The sequence below is a fragment of the Quercus lobata genome, chromosome 8 (assembly GCF_001633185.2).
Source record: "Quercus lobata isolate SW786 chromosome 8, ValleyOak3.0 Primary Assembly, whole genome shotgun sequence".
Taxonomy (NCBI): Eukaryota; Viridiplantae; Streptophyta; class Magnoliopsida; order Fagales; family Fagaceae; genus Quercus; species Quercus lobata.
The window spans coordinates 451,630-464,381 of NC_044911.1; the positions used below are offsets into that span (position 1 = coordinate 451,630).

Here is a 12,752-nt window from a genome sequence, read left to right on the forward strand (position 1 = left end):
ATGCTAAAAGCTAAACATTTTAGTTTTACCATTATGAATGCTCTTACAACTTGAATATGATTAGATACAATAAACTTGCATTTTAATTATGACTAAACTTTGATATCTCCAAGGCCAACCAATCTTTTGAGTGATCATGACTTTTGAGTGGAGTTTGTAGTATACCTTTGTATTAAAACCTCATTTCCTCTCCCTTGAATGCGTGTGCTTTTTCTTTTTCTTTTTTCCTTTTAAATAGTAATGCCGACCAATCTTTTTAATGAAATCTACAACAGTTTGATATTTATATATATATATACACACACTTAAATGCTACTAAAAATATATACATTAATAAGGTTGTGGGGAGCACGGGACTTGAATAAAGTTGAATATTTTAACCCCTCCCAAAAAAAAAAAATAAAAAGGAAGAAGAAAGTTGAATAATTGTGAGTGACAAGTATTGTAGTCTACTTCATATACGTGTTATAATCAATGGTTGTTTCATTATGATTTAAAACTTCCAAATTGACCTATGTCACAATTTAGAAGTTTTTAAATAAATATATAAGATGTGAAGATATAATATATACATATACATACATATATATATATATATCTGTGTGTGTGTTAGAATTTTAGGCCCTAGTTGTCACAAAATTAATCAACTTTTAACCAATTAATTAATTATTTATGCTTTGGATCAAATTAATTAAAATATCACATAAGTATAAAGCACAAATAAGACCATATTAATGATCCGGGAAAATCAATGAAACAACTGTTTCACAATAAAAAAACTTGGGGGATTTAACCTAAACAATCTTTAAGGTAACATATCTACTAGAATATAATTGAAGTTTGTACAATAGATTTAATCCTAAATCTACTGCTATCTCATTCAATACCTATTGGCATGACCTCACCTAACTTCGAGATCACAGACTTTTTCTATTCTAGATTGTTACACTCGAACTCCACTATTCATGACTCCGAGATCCAGTCTCAAAGATTTAACTAGTAACTGCAGTTAACTGATTGCAACAACTTCACTTTATCACCAGATTTTTGTATGCTAGTAGTCTTTGGTTTATGCTTCAAGAGAGCTTGAAAAATTCCAGATCTGTGTACATAAACACTACCCTCTTGTGTGTGTAAAAATGTGCTCTAGAGTTTGTTTTTTTTATATATACTTGAGTTGTACCAAAATCCTAAATCAAATGATTGAGAAAAGAAGTTGAGAATCACTTCTGCCTGAGTATCGATTGGTTGAAACATACAGTTCGATTGGTCGAGATAAATGGAATTCGACCTATTGAGTTGTAGTCAAAATGCAGTAGAAATACAATCCAATTTCTGCAATCTTGAGTCTTTCACTATTTTGTACTTGAGTTATCTTATTAAATATAGTCCGATGTAAATCTAACTAGATAAATTAAGTTCTAAATTGTTATGTTTGTTCATGATTGTCAATCTAAAAATATGGACTTTACGATATATATATATATAAATATATATATATATATAAACTTAATAAACTTAAGTGGATCATTTTGGAAGGGCAATTTGGGTTTAAAGGGATAATGCTGGATATAAGAATGTGAAGATGAGAAAAGACTATTTATGTTCACACAGAAACAAGTAAAAAAAAAAATGATATATATATATATATATATTTATATATAAACTTAAGTGGATCATTTTTGGAAGGGCAATTTGGGCTTAAAGGGGGTGATGCTGGTAGAAAGTTTGCCTTCAAATTTTGTTTCTGTGCAAACTTTGACTACAAATTTTTTTCCCGTGCTGTTCCCGTTCCTTGGTTTGAAGCATTTAATTTATTCCTGATCTCTCTATAGAGCACAAAATCAAAAAGTTTTCAATGAAAATTTTTAGTTAATCATAATTCTTTCTTACTTTTGGGGTCTTTCAATACATGGGGGGGGCTTAGTACCCTTAAAAAATATTTAAAGTGAATGCGATAGATTTCAAATCCTATCTTATTTTAAAAAAATGTTTAAAGAATATTAATTGTGATTATATGACTTAAAGAATAATAACACATGACTTAATCAAAGAAAATATTTGTCTTCAATTATATAAACCAACTTGATGGAATTATCTTAAATGCAGGAAATAATACATATAATAAATCATGTTATATTTTTAAATACATCCTTTAATTATATATTATACATATATGTATTTTATTTTTTTATATTAAAAAAATTATGGATATTCTAAGCTTGGCCTCCTTGGAAACAAATTCTGAATATATATAAATTTTACATGCAAAGCATGTAATTCTTGAAAGTTTCAACAAAAACTAATATTTAAAAAGAAAAGAATTTACCTAATTTAATTATATTTTTTTAGAGAACCTATTTAATCATAATTTTTTAATAAATAATTTAATCATAATTTGTCAGTCTTTGATTATTTTATCTACAGAAAGTTCTATTTTAGTTTAGACTAAACCAGTTAAATGCTATTTGTAATTCTATAAATCAAATTAATATTATATATATAAATATATATATATATATATATAGAGAGAGAGAGAGAGAGAGAGAGAGAGAGAGAGAGGATGAATGACATCCATCTCCCTTGAATTTTCACAAAATGAAAATTCCCTACAAATGTTTCAAAAAGTGACACTTTTTTTTTTGTGTGTGTAATATATAAGTTCATAACCTCTTATGCTGTTACTTTTCTAATGAATTATTCCTTTATTTAAAATAACAACTTGAGAAGGTATGAATTTATTTATTAAATTTATACAAATCTTAATAGATAGAGTGTCATTTTCTTAAACGTACATTTTAAGAAGAAGGGTGAAAGTGTCATTTCATGAAACCTCAAAAGACATTGGTATAATTTGCTCATATATATATAAAAGGAAACTAATTAATAATATGTGGAGAATTTCTATGGTTTGAATCTCACCTCTCTCATCTCTACAAATCTTTTTTGATGGGAAAATAAAAAAAAAAAATTTGTAGAGATGAGGGAGGTGAGATTCGAACCATAGAAATTCTCCACATATTATTTAAAAATACTTAGATGAACAATTAATATTAGATAGGTATGCTACATACAAAAAAAAGAAAAGAAAAAAGTTTCATATTAGTTAAGATAAAATTATATATTAAGAAATTTTATTTTCTAGAGTTTTAAAGTTAACTTGAGACCAAAAGTCTTGTAAATCAGTTGATACTTTTTGATGCCTTCCACAGATAAAGTTTAAATCTCCTCTTCCCAATTATAGAATTATAAAAATAGAAAAGAAAAAAAAAAGGAAAAAAGAAGAAGAAGAAGGATAAAAAGAAGAAGGAATTAACTTAGTTAAGGAATCCTTAAAACATTAACCAGAAAAAAACTTGATTATTAGTATTTAAGTAACATAATTGACATACTCTCGAAAAAAAAGAAAAAAGAAAAACTTATTGACTATCATTTTTTTCCCATCTACTTAGGTTATTGGTAAAATGATATAAGGGAGTTAAAAAATATCTCAAACCGGGATTGGAATTCCAAAAGATATAACTAATAAGTTTTTGGTGAAAAGGGGATTTTTTTTTTTTTTTTTGATAGGAGTGAAAAGGGGATTTCATTCAACTAAAAACCAGAAACATTTGAGCAGTAAATAACTAATAAGTTTCACTTCATAGTTAAAGACATTTGATAGCATCGAACTAAAAGGGAATTAAGAATAATTATTTAAATTACAATAACTAATAAAGATTACCTATAATAATTATAAACACACCAGGAAGAGAAAAGTTGTGGCCTGTAATGTACGTAGCTTTATCATCAACAACAACTCTCAGGTAAAAAGCTCATCAATCAACTCAACTCAGGGAAAGGAAAAGCTTATCATTCAACTCATCTCAGGAAAATCTCACAGTAGCTCCAGTTGCTTTTATCAAGCAACAAGCATCAGAGAATACTTTCTTTCTAACGTTAATCAAATCTTAACATTAAAAAAGTATTTAGGTTGGGGTTGGAATTGGAATTGGGATGGTAAAATTTGATTTTCCTTGGTGGTGATAAATGTCAACAGAGAGAGAGAGTTTTTGTCGTGTAGTAAACAAAATGACATGGGCAACAGAGTTTGGAATTCATAACAAAGTAAGGACCTAAAACCGACATTTAAGGCAAAGGCAAAAGGCCACCCTCTCTCTCTCTTTCTCTCACAGCCTCTCACAATCACTACCCATGAAAAAAAATCAAGAATAAAGAATGGAAGAAAATATGGGCTTGTAGGGTAGGTATAGGATAGGACAGCTTTTGTATTAATGTATTTTTGTAATAAATAAGAAAAAGAAAAACACACACAAACGCAAATACAAACACACACACACAGACTCTCTCTCCTCTCTGTCTCTTTCTCTCTCTCTCTCTCTTACTTTCTCTTTCTTTCTTCAAGTCTCTCATCGCATATTCACAGATGGGGGGTGAATCGTGGTGATTAATGGTACAAACTTGCTTTTTGGTGGAGTGAGAAAGAACCTGATGCCCTTTTGATGTGTGAGTGGGTGGTGCTGTTTCTCTCTCTCGCTCTCTCTCTCTCCATTCTTTTGGTTGTTTATTAGTCTTCTAGGACTTCATTTCTCTCCCATTTTCTGTCAAAAACAACATCCAATCTCAGAAAACAGCTTCAAAACCACGAGGTCTGTTTACATATGTGCAATCTGCTTTGGATTTTCTTTCATTTCCTGGGTCTGTTCTTCTCTTTTGTTACTAAAGTTGTTTCCTTTGCTGTTATCTTTTAGATTTGGTTTCTGGGTTTTCCTTCTTCTTTTTTCAGCTTGAATACCAAAGTTTCTGTGTGATTTCATGATCTGTTTTTTGTGTCTATGATTTCTAAGTGGCTTCATTACTTTGACAGATTCATGTAGTCACTGAGAAGAAAAGAGAAAATGAATCTGGTTTTGCGGTCTTGGTTTTACACTGGATATCTTTGCATAGGGTCAGTTTCACTGTTCATTTACACGCTTAGACGACCAAAGATTTGGGATTTCTTATTTAATACTTCATAAATCTCTCTCTATGCTGCTTCAGATTTTGAGTTTGAGTTCCATATTCCCTTTTACTTTTCTCACTGTGTTTGTGGGATATCTTCTTTGATTAAACTTTTAAATCTCTTATGTTATATCATATGATCTCTTGCTTAAAAGGATTTACTTGATTGTTCAAGTGTGCTATAGTAGATTGTAGAGTCTAAAAGATTCAATTTTGAGAACTTTGTTTCTGGGTCTTTTCCACATAAAATAACACTGGATGACTTTGGAGTTGAACATCATATCTTTGCTTTGTGGTCTTATATTCTGTTCTTTGCTTGATCACTTGGGTTTCCACAAATTTTGGTGAATCAACTTGGATGCTTCAAATTCACTCATTCCCATCACATAAAATAACGTTCTGGAGGGGTCTAGAACCTCCCAGTCTGCCTTGTTCTTCTGGGTCATTCCTCAAACTCAAACTTATGCTCTTTCTCTATTATTTCTCTTGCAGGCTCAGATGGATGAAAAAGATTCAAGTGGGGTTGTTTGATCTCAACACTTACAGTTGGTGGTGGTGTTGCTGCTGCTTCTGCTGCTTTGTGTTGGTGGCTTTGTGGTGGGGTTTGGAGTGTAAGGAGTTAGTGAGAAAGTGAAAAAAAAAAAAGGAGAGAGAGAGAGAGAGAGAAATAAAGGGCTATTGTTGTTATATATGCTGAAGTCTAAGTTAAAGATAAGGCCAGAGGTAGAGATTGTAGAGCTTGTGACTGTTGGAGAAACAGCACAAGAAGAGAGAAGCTTTTCATCAGATGTTATCCATTGCAAAACTTCCACCAGATCCCTCATGCTCTTGTGATATTCCACAACTGAATACTAGTAATGATGAGAGGGCTTCTCATAAGCTTGCCTTGCCAGAGGTAGATCTGTCCAAGCCAGCCCTACTAGCTGAAACCCCACTTCCCAAATTCTCCATAAGGTAATCTCTCTCTTCTTTTTCTGCTTTGATTGTTTTTGTCACTGCTCTCTCTCTCTCTCTCTCAACTGCTTCGTTTCCTATCTTTAGTGGTGATCTCTCAAAAGTTTTCCCATCTTAAGACTAAGAGCTTTGTTGAGTCAGATCCAGAGTTTACAAGTTGCTTCTAGTTCAGTCCAACATGGGCCCTAACTCATAATATCCGTCTTGTCTCTATTTTTGATCTTTGGTGGCAATTTTGCTTTGCTTTGGTTAATGAACTTGTTCAAAGACTTTTAATTCCACCAGACTTTTACGCCTCTTCATGGCTCATCCCTAAACTTTTATCCGCCTAATTAAATTGAGTTATTTACTACATATTTAGTCCCTTTTCTTGCTTGATGTTGCTGGTGATTTCATGTCTCTTTTGCCTGCCTAAGATATTGTTGATACTTGGTACCCTACTTGCAATCTGTACTTGTTCCTTCTAAGCATATCAAGCTGCAAGCTTGAGAGTTTTCTTGTGCTCACTAGATCATGGAATCTCCTTCATCACTTTGGGCAATTCTTGGCCGTTTATTCAAGATTTCACTGTTCATAATGGTCCATGATTCTCTTTCTTGAGTTAACATACAATATATAACATAAGGGTGTAAAAGTGTTTCATTTTCCATTGGTTTCTGTCCCTAGCTAGTTAGACACGTATACCTGTGGTATCGATTCTTTGAGCTTCTGAGACTTTTAGAGTAACTTGATTACTTATTACACGTCACTAAACGATTAACAAAAAATAATGGTATTGTACACATGCAGAGATTATGTTTTTAAGGCTCGAAACAAGGATATCGAGACCAGTTGGCCCTTTTCTTCTGAAAACCTGCAACTTTGCTTGAAACATGGCGTGAAGGATGTGCTGCCACCATTTCAGGCTCTTGATAAAGTGAGGAATCAATCCTTTAAGAGATGTACGGTTGAAAGTTGTACAGTTGAGAATAAAGATAAAAACTTAAGCAATTTTGATGGAGAGCCAGCTGGGCCTAATGATGATGATGATGATGCAGTTTTATTAGACTTGTCCAAAAACACCCAATTGAACCAGAAGCCAGCAGAAGAAGATTGCATAGAGACAACTTCATGTAGGTTTGAAGGAGAAAATGATTTCCCATCCACAACTACAAGTGTTTCTCAATCTGATGATATAGAGTCACTTCCCACTAATAGGCCATCTATCTCATCCTTAGAAACTGATCATACTTTGCCTGAAGCCTCAGTTGAAGTTGAAGAAGCTGCAGGTCTTGTTCCTCCACCCCACAAGACTGAAAGCACAATTAGATCCTCTGGTAAGAAGTGCAGATTGGTTGTGAAATTTGGTGCCAACTCTGATCGTAGCTCCACTGAAGACATCACTTCAAATTGTACTACTGTGTCAGAATTAACAATGGCTTCAAAGATATGCCCTGTTTGCAAAATTTTCTCATCATCTTCCAACACCACCTTGAATGCTCACATTGATCAATGCCTTTCTGTGGAGTCAACTCCCAAGTGGATGGCTGATCCTAAACTAACCAGGCATAGGATTAAGCCGAGAAAGACAAAATTAATGGTGGATATCTACACTACGGCTGCAAGTTGCACGCTAGAAGAGCTTGATAGAAGAAATGGTACGAACTGGGCCACAGTTGCAACCTTGCCTACTCGGGATAATGACAAGTCTGATATGCCTGCTGAAGGGAGAAAGCAAAGAATGTTGCCGGTTAATGCACCAGATGCTGGTGATGTAGGTGCAGTCTATATTGATTCCAATGGCACCAAACTTAGGATTTTATCCAAGTTTAATGATGCACCATCTGTGTCTAAAGTGGTGGAGGATCTTGGACCAAGGAAACCTCCTAAAGGAGGCAAAGGAACCAAATTCCTTCCATCCAAAAAGAAAAAGCGTCGGGGAAACAAACATCACAAGTATCTTAAACTTGCTACTCAAAGCAAAAAAAATTTCTCTCACAAGAGCCATTCTACTCAGGTACACCACTCTTTACTTTCTGTATATAAGTATTTTTCCCCTTTCTTCCTGAGTTACTTTTGCATATCTTCATTGACTGCTTTTATTCACTTTGGAGACTAAAAAGAAATATCTACACCCAGTGGTATGCCTCAGAATGTAAATTACAAGTTTGAGTGTATATCTCACCAACTGATTTGTATTTTATGTTTTGATGCCATAAAAAAGGCTACACATGCTACATGACTAAAAACTATATTACATTCTTCTCTATAGGCTTGGGTCAATATGCTTGGTGCTTTTCTTTTAGGTGAACTAAATCCTATAGCAATAAAAAGTACTTGAACCTTTTTTTTTTTCTCCTTAAGCCACTCTTTTTTAGAAAATAATTCCTGTAATTCATTTTCCACTTCTATTACAAGTTGTTGTCATCTTTTTGTTGCATTATTTGAAGCCTTAGCATTCAGCTGTATCTGGTTTTTGAATTGTTGTTTAACAGATTTATGGGGATCAAGGAGTTTATCATGGAGAGGAAGAAAGGTGCGAGAAGAATGAACATCAAATACAGAAGCAATTTAAACCTAATGATTCTGGACATGTAAGACAATGGGTGTGCTCCAAAAGAACTGTAGTTGCAAAAAAGATCAATAGAAAAGACGATCATCAACCTCCAATTGAGAGTGATCAATTTTGTTTTCGCGCTTCTCCTGCGGAGAGAAGTCAGGTCTCTAAACCTTCAAACATGTCACAAAATCCAATTTCTTCTCCCGAAAACACTGAGAGAATGAAGAACCCATTTTGTGAAGCCCGAGTTAGTGACAAGGAGCGATCTCCTGGGAGAAAAAGAGTGGGAAGTCCCTTGTTTGGAGCCAGGAGCAGTGACAATCTTGAGAGTTCCCTTCCACCAATGAAGAGAAATGTCAACCAGTTGAGCAAAGACAGCAATTCTGTTTGTGAAGGTTGTATGTTGACACGTCCAAAGTCTACAGGAAATTGTGTATGTTTGTTGAGCAGCAAGTTGGATGATATTGCTGCAGGACCAAATCAGAATTCTGATGCTCCTCCTGATGCTAGCACAAATTCATCGAGGAGTTTTCATTCCCTATCATCAAAAGCCATGAAAGTCTCTTCGTTAAGGAAAACTGTGTTGGCTTTCAGAAGTGGATCATCTGTGACTGAATCCAGACCAGATGTGATCAAGAAGTGTTCCATTCTTAGGAATTCTCAAGCGCAGTTGATGCCAGAAATAGATGAAGAGTTTGCGGCCTGGTATTCTGATCAAGCCGATCAGCAATATGATTTGATGCACAATCAAATTGAAAATCAGTCTGGAAGAGAGGAGACATCTTACAAAATGTCTATTGGTAGTAGCACTGTACTAAAAATCAAACAAGATAGAGCACTAAGTATATCTCAAAGGGAGGAAGCTATGGCTTTGAAGAGTTCACAGTTAGCTCCTCAATGTCATGGATATGATGAGGATGAAAACATGGATTCTTCTGATAGAGCTGGGGATGATTTTCTGGACAAAGATGATGATGGCTCAGAATTTGCTCAAAAGCAGGTTTGGGTCCACGGGCAGGATGTTGTCATGGAACCAGCTACCAATGACACCATTGGGGAGAATGTTACAAGTTTGTGTAAATCTGTGGATTCTGAACTACAACATAAGCTGGGAAATTGTTCTGAGAGCCGGTCCTCTGTCCGATCTATTGATCATTATAAAGGTCCCTTGTGTGCAGCTGAAGCATCAACATGTCCAACAGATCCAAATTTTATTGATGGACAGGAGATATATTGTAGTGCTGAAGTGGGAAATGGCTTGATTGGGAAAAATGTTCATATTGGGGAGGAAATGGATTCTGAAATTGGGCAGGCAAACTTTTTCGTAGAGGTAGATCCAATTCCCATTCCAGGGCCACCAGGATCATTTTTGCCAAGTCCTGGAGGGGATATGGGCTCAGAAGATCTTCAAGGGAACTCATCATTAACCACAAGCCGGGTTCAATCTTCTCAAGATCAGCATGATTTCATTGATGGGGATTCATCAGATTCTCCTATTTCTGCAACATCAACCATCTCCAATCCCACAATGGCTGAATATGATCAGAAGTATTGTGAACCGTTATCATCTGTAGGACCTCAATCAGTTCAAGACAAGATAAGGTCAGGCTTCTCCGGTGCTGGCATTGAGCCTTCAGTAGAAAGTGCTGCAGTAGTTCGACGGACAAACAGTGCAGGAGTAGAAAGGGTTACTTTTGATGGGGAGAATTGTAAAGTAAATAAGATTTCTATTGAAAAGGGACCTCTCAGTATCAAAGGTGATGAGCCATGCTGTTGCCAAAGGAAGGAGAGAACTTCTCAAGGTATTGCTTTAAATTTTCAAGATTCACAATTATTAAAACGAAGGGCCATAGTTTCCGTGACAACACCCACCATGGGAAAGCAAATGGGTTGCAATATGAACACAAGACCTGGAAATTCAGATGCAAGGTCTGAAATGTTTTCTCTGAACAGTTGTGCAAGTTCAAAATCTGAAAAGATTGTTCCCCCCATCACAAAATCCTCTGCAGGTCCCCTTCCTTTGAAGGGTTCCCCAGATGCAGGAGTGAAGTTTCCAGGTCGTGGAAGTTGTGATTCTCCATGTACATCTGCTTCTAATCCTGTACTCAGGCTCATGGGGAAGAATTTGATGGTGGTCAACAAAGATGAAGATGCATCGGTGCCACTTGGTCAGGCCCAACCACATTCCCAAATCAATCATCTAACCTCAAGGTTTCCAACATTTTCTGATGTCTCTCCTGTAAATATGCAAAATCAGGTCTACCATTCCTATCATCATATGGTCCCTCAAGTAGGTCAGGATCCACATAATTTGGCGGGGCAATGTTTTGATGGAAGGTTGCCAAACAGTTTTAGAAGCCAGACTACGCTGAAAACACCACAAACGTTTGCACGAGGACCAGCAGGCTTGTTTCCGGACCACTGTAAGGATGGTGGTTTCATTGCTTCCATGGAGCCTCATGAGTATAAAGGTCATCACAGTACCGTGGCAGCAGCTCAACAAAATAAATCCAAGAGCAGACCAGTTGGAGCATCCACATACAATATAGAGAAATTTATAACAGTTCCTCCTGATCACTGCCAGCAGATGATTGCCCATTCTGTTGCCAATGCCAATAAAGAAATTATCATCCTTGATGACATTCCGGATAGTGAAGCCGATTTGGCCACTGATGTCTCCAAGTATCCTGGAGGGTTGAGGGAAAGGCAGGTTACTTCATCTGCAGGCATTGCAATTCCAGTGGTTCCAAACTATAACTTAAGGCATCCGAATCCATTCTCTTATTATCAGTCGCAGGACCCTTCTCTTCTCAATGAATTACCAGTGGTGCATAATGCCACCTCTCATGCAATCCCCTCCAGAGGAGCTAATGCAAGTCCTGCTAGGTGGAGTTGTACTTCAGAAGGTTCTGGGGTGCTGCAACGAGGCCCTTTTTTTTCTGCATCTCCTTCAACGGGTCATCTGAGGTCTGCACTATATAATTCTCCAAGCTTGTCATAGTTGGCGATTTTTTGTTTGTGGTGGGGCATTTTCATACCTGGTCATGATAGCAGGTTTTGCTTCAATCTTATAATGAAATCTTGAGCTGCTCATAGATTACTGATTGGCTGAAACTTTTGGGGATAACAAAAATAAAGGTGGTTGATCAAATCAAGGATGGTACCTGCACAAGTTTAGCTGTTGAAATCTCTCAGCTTGAGTTCGTATATATTTTAGTGTACTGTGTGTCAGGTCCAAATATTACACAGCTTATGAGGCTTCTTGCTTAGGCAAATCTTAAAGCTACCCAGAGACTAGAAAATGTATAAGCAATCCATGAATAATAGTTGACAAGGAACCTTAGCTTGAAGTCAATGGAGTTGAGCGTTCCTTTTGAGGAAATGTATTATGTCTGTTTTTTGTTAATTTTATTTTGTTAGAGCTGCTTCTTTCTCTTTAATGTGTTCTAACCTTCTAATTTTATAGCAATACTTTTATTGGTCTTCAAAATCAATCATCATCTACAAATATTTACCTTTGGATGTTAGAGGCAATTCAGAATCTTTTTCTTTGTATTTGTTCACATAACAAAGCAGTAAAATTCAACTAGAATGATGGGGGTTAACAACACATAAGAAAGATTCTGAATGTGGAAGTTAATTCTGACCTCTCATCTTGGTAAACCTAAATTAATATCAAGTTGATGAGAAGAATGCTGATATCTTTAGTTCTTTAACATGTCAGATTTACAGTTGTTTTAATTCAGCTTGTGTTAGTGGGGTGTATCAGTGTTTTAGTTGTGTTGTTGAAATCACCTTGGTAGCTAGCTGTTTCCTAGAATAAATGGATTAATGGGTCTAGTGATCTGGCTCTAGTGATCGGTGATGATATAGCACTTTCACAAACAAGGGTCAGTGTCATGCATGGTTCTCGACAGTACTGATTAGTGACAAGGATGATTGTATTTCTAGTACAAGCAGCTGGTGCTTTAGTTTAGATATACACATAAGATCATGTTATATAAATTTATATAATTAGCTTTTGGGCATGCTATTTTATTCACACATAAGATCATGCTATATATAATTAACATCATGCAGTCAAAACAAAATATGTAACTATATATATTTAGTAAGAAAAGAAAATGAAAAATGAAAAATGAAAGAAAGAAGAAAATATATACAACGTTCACAATTGAAGGGAGTAGATAAATTCGTGAGCCATATATATAAATACATGCAGATTATGCACGTACAGTCATAATGGACTGCCATATAT

At 35.4% G+C, this 12,752-nt stretch overlaps 1 protein-coding gene across 4 annotated transcripts; it reads left to right on the top strand.

Moving 5' to 3' along the window:
* Positions 1–4,337: 4,337 nt before the first annotated feature.
* On the top strand, positions 4,338–11,934 carry LOC115958136. 4 transcript variants are annotated; one of them, XM_031076499.1, is made up of 5 exons: positions 4,338–4,649; positions 4,868–4,948; positions 5,494–5,955; positions 6,745–7,951; positions 8,430–11,934. In XM_031076499.1, the coding sequence occupies exons 3-5, from the start codon at positions 5,789–5,791 to the stop codon at positions 11,493–11,495; spliced, it is 4,440 nt and encodes a 1,479-aa protein (XP_030932359.1). In that variant the 5' UTR covers positions 4,338–4,649; positions 4,868–4,948; positions 5,494–5,788; the 3' UTR covers positions 11,496–11,934. The 4 variants fall into 4 exon arrangements, with proteins under 4 accessions (XP_030932359.1, XP_030932360.1, XP_030932358.1 ...); XM_031076500.1 differs by lacking the exon at positions 4,868–4,948 and having other exon boundaries at positions 4,338–4,698; XM_031076498.1 differs by lacking the exon at positions 4,868–4,948.
* Positions 11,935–12,752: the final 818 nt, after the last annotated feature.

Bases quoted from the DNA above. Each gene is read 5' to 3' on its own strand.
- LOC115958136 (XM_031076500.1), top strand. From the start codon at position 5,789: ATGTTATCCATTGCAAAACTTCCACCAGATCCCTCATGCTCTTGTGAT. The intron at 5,956-6,744 runs GTAATCTCTCTC...GTACACATGCAG, and splicing joins CTTCCCAAATTCTCCATAAG to AGATTATGTTTTTAAGGCTC. The intron at 7,952-8,429 runs GTACACCACTCT...GTTGTTTAACAG, and splicing joins ACAAGAGCCATTCTACTCAG to ATTTATGGGGATCAAGGAGT.